The sequence below is a fragment of the Somniosus microcephalus genome, chromosome 15 (genome assembly GCF_052327205.1).
Source record: "Somniosus microcephalus isolate GS21.2 chromosome 15, FLI_Smic_1.0, whole genome shotgun sequence".
NCBI classification, from domain to species: Eukaryota; Metazoa; Chordata; class Chondrichthyes; order Squaliformes; family Somniosidae; genus Somniosus; species Somniosus microcephalus.
This window is the reverse complement of record NC_141001.1, coordinates 114,575,254-114,581,708: the sequence shown is the minus strand read 5'-3', so window position 1 is coordinate 114,581,708 and position 6,455 is coordinate 114,575,254. Positions and strand designations below refer to the sequence as shown.

The following is a 6,455-nucleotide window of genomic DNA, read 5'->3' as shown; positions in this document are numbered from 1 at the left end:
TGAGGGGGGTCGGAGAGGAATATTCCAAAGTTTTTTTTCGCCCTGGGGGTTTTTCTCTTTTTTTTTGCCTCTCCCAGGAGATTACATGGCTGCGGGGGACGGGGAAGGGGTGGCGGGGGGATGGGAAGGAAGTGTTTCGTCAAAATGTTCCAACCAACATGAGGTGTGGGGCAGGCTTGATGGGACAACGGGTCGTTTCATCGGGTCGTTTCCTGCCCGTCATTTTCATATGTTCGTATAAAACACCCACCACTCATTTGCTGCAGCAATATATATTTTAATTCAAAGTGAATCTTGACAATAATACACCATAAACTCTTATTTTTGACACTCACCAAAATAGTTACCTGGAAAACCCGCTTTATGTGACAAGGTACGGAGGCTTGGTCACATTTAAATCACTGAGAACTAGCGAGAAATACTATCGCAAACTGTAAGAGACATACATCCATAAAAATTTTCCCAGTCCTCATGTTGTAAATATTGCACAGTGCAATTGCTACATGGCAAACTAGTGTAGCATTAAAATCAAAAGCAAAAAGCCACGAAAAAATCTACAAATTCTTTAACAGTAACAGTTCCAACTTATTAATCAAGTCTACGTTTTTTGTGTAATCTAAACAACAGGTTTCTATAACTTGCAGTGTTGATTTAACTTTCACTGAACTACTGTCTGGTTAAGGTTAAGCGGTAAGTCGATATACAGAAGAGCACGGGATCAGGGAAAACACAAAAACTGATGACCTCTCCATCACCCGTGCCCTGAAATGTCCATCCAATTCCCAGCTCCCACGCCACCCCGCTAAATCGATCGGTTCCAAGCGATTAAAAAGACAGTAGCCCTTTCAATCGCATAAGGACCCGGAATTTGATTTAGAAGCACGGCTAAAAATGAATTAAAAAACAATTTGGACGTAAAATAAATTCCAAATTTAAAATAAGGTGGGTGTTACACTGTTCTACACCTCACCCCCCACCCTCCGTGCATTTCACAGTGTCTTATTTAAGAATGACTTTAAAGCATCAACCAATGGGTGGAACTCAAGAAAAAATGAAATGCAACACTCCGTGGAAGTATTCAGGCTTTACGATTGTATTGTTCCACAGTGCTAAGGCCCATCTAGGCTGCTCTAGCTGTTTCCCCTCAGTTATCCGACCCTGTATTTTAGAGTTCTTTTGTAATTTTTTTTTACAAACATATGTGTGTCTGTTGATAAAAATAGAACTATGCAAGAAAGCACCAAATTCCTCAAGAGGCACTGTACACTTTATAAATGTGACTGAACTGTACATCTGTTCTGTGGTTTAAAAGCCTTTTGCATTTAGGCACATTGTCCTCCTTGGCTATGGCCAAAGGCTATTATTAAATAAAACACTGCTTCGCTTATTAAAAAGGTCCTGCGAATCCTGCCCCCCCACCCCCAAAAAAATGGTTATACCCAAAATTAGCTTATTAAAGTCAAACTGGTGCTGTTATTTAGTGGTACGTTTGGATCTGTAATTTTGTTTTTTTTTAAATGCCAGAAAATGCATAAAAATGTAAATTAAATATATGGTTCTGCGCACTGGCCGCTGGTTCCAGTGAGTAATTAAAAGGTTCTGCAGATTGCATTGTGACGGCGAAGTGCATTAGCGAGAAAAAAATAAAAGCATTTTTAAAACAAAGTTACGTCAACTCTGCAAGCTACAGCGATTCAGATTCTCTAACACAATGCCAATATGAAAACATAAAAATTAAGTTACATCAATACATCCATTTATATGCAGTGATGAGCTCAAAGTTACTTAAGGTAAAATACTGATGCGAAAACACACACCCAAAATAAAAACGAAAGCAATTAAGTTTCATCATTTACAATACAGTAGTTACAAAGACACTCCAAACGCTAACTCCAAATTAATCAAAAAACCCACTTCTATTTAATGTAATCAGACTTACAGAAATGAGAAGGCTAAGTAAGAACAGTTAATAATCACCTATTTCACAGCTATTCGAAGTGGCAATCATTATATAGCAGCTTATCTATGATACATTCAAGATAAATGATACAATTTTATTACTTGCCCCAAGAGCTAAAACATAGCCTCAACCATTTTTTTTAAAATCATGTTATTTTCTTTAAAAAGTTTTTTTTTGGTGAAATTCACCTTTCTTTTGCTACGCACGTTTCTTTTTTTTTGAGGTCTATGCAAAATAGCTAACCTTGCTGAGGAAATGGGATGACAGGAAAACGTTCTTTGGTGCTGCGAAAAGCAAACATCTTTTTTTTTGACAAAAAAAATGCGCTTTTTTTGATGCAGAAAAAAAACGCACATGGCGTGTAATTTTTTTTTTCCCTGACGGAATGTATAAAATAAGCGAGTCGACTCTGAACGAGCTATTACAAAAAAAAAACGCGAAGGAAAAAAAAAACCCAAAATGATATAAAGAAAGAGGGTAAATTTGTCACATGCATAAATGATAAAATTGCACACAAAAAAACTTGCACCTCGTCAAGCCTAATATTATATTACTACGTATATCAAATACTGCATGGTCTACTCAAGCTAAGGTGGAACCATATCATGAGTCATCGAGTATTATAAATTGCATTTTTTTTTCAATTTTCTAATCAAAGCCATGCCACCACATACTGTATCTAATCATTTCACTAAATTTCATAAACAGCAAACTTCTTGTTAAAAAAAAACACACACATACACACACACACACACACTTCTTTTTGGATTGTATTGCAGATTATTATTCTTTGACAGTATTAAACACTGCTCATTATATACGAGTTTAACCTTAAGTAAAAACCAGTGATCAAATTGTCTCGCTCAATTCCTTACGCTTTGCTCTATGCCTATGGTATTTCAGAAAGGAGAAAAAAACAGACTCGGGCTCCACAGCCTGTGAAAGTACAAAAACCCCTCCCTCCCATCCCCGCCACAGCTTCTACTCCTCAAAGGATAAGATATAAGCATACCACACGGCAAACCCTGAAAACGAAAGCGCTGATATCCTCCCCCCGCCGCCCCATTTATTTATTCAATCACCGGATTAGATAAGAATTCAAGTGCTACAGTCCATAACATATTAGGAACATTAACAACCTCAAAAATATTTAAGGCACTATGTGTGTGGAAACCATCATTGATGATGACACTGAGGAGCAAAAAATAACCTCAATTCTAGGCAATTCTCACCCATGCAAAAAACACATGCAGGTGTGGAGAGCAACGGCCCCGACCCCTATAGATTAATGACTAAACACTGAAAAACACCAAAGACACAAGAGGCGGGGGGGAAGGGGGAACCACAAATATATTTGCTTGTACACCACATGGCAGACATAATGTGCACCTGTCGTCGCCCTCACAGGGTTAATAGCATGGCTTCACAATGTGTGTGTGTGTTACGCGTGTCTTGCACTGGATACAACAAGGCAAATATAAAAAGTAGAGAGAGCTTTCTTTCTCCCCCTCTCTCTCTCTCTCGCCCCGTGCTCCTTGCGGCTCCGTACAGATCCTTGGACCGAACGCAACGGCTGCAGAAAGTTATATCGTCGAATGTGCAAAGACACATTAAAACTGGGTTTGATTTAAAGCTCAGCTTTTTTTGTTTTGTTTATGCACCTTTTTGTGTACCATGATTAACAAAAAACGCAAAGAAGAAATCAAATTTCTTGTGCCACAGCTTGGAATTATTCTTTAATCGGTAACGCGTTCCTTCAATTTCAGATGCTTTATATGACTGAGCCGTAGGCCAGTTTTCTTTCTGTTTTGCTCTGTAATCTTCAAATATAAGGGTACTGGCTGAGCTTTGTTGGACTTAGTGGGAATCCAGTGTAGACGGGAGACGCGGCGATGTAGGAGTGAGGGTGAAACATTGGCTTGTACTGGTTCTGATGAATGGTCGGAGAAGGCAGCAGGCGGGGATTGAGACCGATGGGGACTTGGTGGAGCAGGCCATTGTGGTGAGAAAGACTGTAGGCCGCGGGCTGCATGATGGGCCTTGAAGTGCATGGGGAGGCCAGCAGGTGGGCCATAGGGGCTGCGGTGCCCAGGGGTCCTGTCGGGGGGTAGGATAAGATGGGGGGCTGGCCCCCGAGGTGTGTGGATCCGGCCAGGTGTCCGTGAGCTGTAGTGTGGTTGGGGCTCCCGTGGGCGAGAGAGAAAGGGTGGCTGGCGATTGTGGGCGCGATGAAGGCCTGCTGTCTCCGGTGTCCATAATTGCCATTCCATTCCTGAGGCATCGACCCGTAGTGCTGAACCTGCAGAGACATGGGTCGTTGTAATCAGTCTTTGCTCTCGCCCAAATAACTCAGTATAAAACACCAAGAGTAAATCGCCAGTCTACCGGAAATTCACAGTTCACAGGAACAACTGGTCCGTTTATTTACAGTAAGCAGCAACACTACTACAAGAGGCACCGCAGCAACTCGCCAAGGTTTCTTCGGCAACACCTACCAAACCCCGCGACCCCTTCCACCTAGAAGGACAAGGGCAGCAGGCGCATGGGAACACCGCCACCTCCAAGTTCCCCTCCAAGTCACACACCAGCCTGACTTGGAAATATATCGGCCGTTCCTTCATCGTCGCTGGGTCAAAATCCTGGAACTCCCTCCCTAACAGCACTGTGGGAGCACCTTCACCACACGGACTGCAGCAGTTCAAGAAGGCAGCTCACCACCACCTTCTCGAGGGTAACTGGGGATGGGCAATAAATGCTGGCCTTGCCAGCGACGCCCGCATCCCATGAACAAATATTAAAAAAAACCTTCAATGTCTTTCCACCATACTTTATCTGCTCCTATCAGTATATCCATCAGTCGTGGTATGGGGTGGAACAGCAATGCATTGGCCCACTGCACTCTTGGTTAGAGCTGGTGCAGCAGTGCAGTCAAGGTGTGACAGCAGGTGTAATAAAGGGGTCAGGTAATAAAGTGGATCTGGTGAAATTGCTCTTAGTCTTATCAGCAATTAACTTCAATGTTTTAGGTTGTGGGTTTTTTTGTGTCTAAACATTGCACATCTAACTGCCGTGAGGAGAGCACTGTGCGTTCCTGGAAGCAACCGGGCCAGAGCTGTCTTTTGGGCAGCCACATTTACATTTCCCTGCCAGGCAGTGTAAAATGGGGGCACTTCCAGGCTGTAACCCAAACTGCAGCATCTGGCCTCAGAGCAGTAACCCAGCACCAACACACCTCAAGCAGTATCATTTTTTTTTATTCGTTTATGGGATGTGGGCGTCGCTGGCAAAGCCAGCATTTATTGCCCATCCCTAATTGCCCTTGAGTAGGTGGTGGTGAGCCGCCTTCTTGAACCGCTGCAGTCCGTGTGGTGAAGGTGCTCCTACAGTGCTGTTAGGGAGGGAGTTCCAGGATTTTGACCCAGCGACGATGAAGGAACGGCCGATATATTTCCAAGTCGGGATGGTGTGTGACTTGGAGGGGAACTTGGAGGTGGTGGTGTTCCCATGCACCCTGCTGCCCTTGTCCTTCTAGGTGGAAGAGGTCGCGGGTTTGGGAGGTGCTGCCAAAGAAGCCTTGGCGAGTTGCTGCAGTGCATCTTGTAGATGGTACACACTGCAGCCATGGGGCGCCGGTGGTGGAGGGAGTGAATGTTTAAGGTGGTGGATGGGGTGCCGATCAAGTGGGCTGCTTTGTCCTGGATGGTGTCGAGCTTCTTGAGTGTTGTTGGAGCTGCACTCATCCAGGCAAGTGGAGAGTATTCCATCACACTCCTGACTTATGCCTTGTAGATGGCGGAAAGGCTTTGGGGAGTCAGGAGGTGAGACACTGGGGACAACACATCTGGGGAGCAAGCTGCCTGCTCTTCCTCCATTCTACTCAAAGGTGAGGGCATAAAAAATATATATAAATAGGTAAATAAATAAGAGAACATGGCTTAAGAATAAAATCGGAGTATTTGCTTTAGTCTTCAACGGTGCAAAAAGAGCGCCGTTTGGTTTTCGGCAAAGCACACACTGACAGCATAAATAGCCAATTTATTGGTGGACATGTTGGAGAGTTAAGGTTTAATAATCGAACTGAGCTGTATAACTATAACTCGTCATAGAGCAACCAGCTTTCTAAGTTAAGCAGGAAAACAGCAGGATGCCTGTGCAAGGGAATAAGTGACTGGGACAGCATCGACCATGAGTGATTAATGTATAACTTTAGTAACTAGTGTAATAAACACAGGCAGAGGGGACAATTAATCACGGTATAGAGTGGATAGTTAGGTAAATAAGCTGTTGATAAACTGTTCTTGGAAAGGATCCGAGAACAGATAAATCATGAGGTCTTATGTGAAATGCACCTTTGAAGTAGGCCAAACTGAGGTGTATAAAGGAGGATGGTTTTCCAGAGCTCGAAAGAGAGAGAAACCCAAAAGTGCTCCTTTGTACTGTGTAGATTAATCACCTATGCCGTATGTGAATAAAGTCTGTTCCGTGTACTCTAACA

At 43.2% G+C, this 6,455-nt stretch overlaps 1 protein-coding gene across 13 annotated transcripts in view; it reads right to left on the bottom strand.

The window, feature by feature from the left end:
- Window positions 1-256: 256 nt before the first annotated feature.
- LOC147107164 (homeodomain-interacting protein kinase 3-like) overlaps window positions 257-6,455 on the bottom strand; it is a 317,760-nt gene continuing 311,561 nt past the window's right edge. For all 13 annotated transcript variants that reach the window (XM_086008315.1, XM_086008320.1, XM_086008323.1 and 10 more), the window contains one exon: window positions 257-4,259. In XM_086008315.1, coding sequence (XP_085864441.1) covers window positions 3,783-4,259 — 477 coding nt within the window. In that variant the 3' untranslated portion in view covers window positions 257-3,782. The remainder of the gene's footprint in view (window positions 4,260-6,455) is intronic.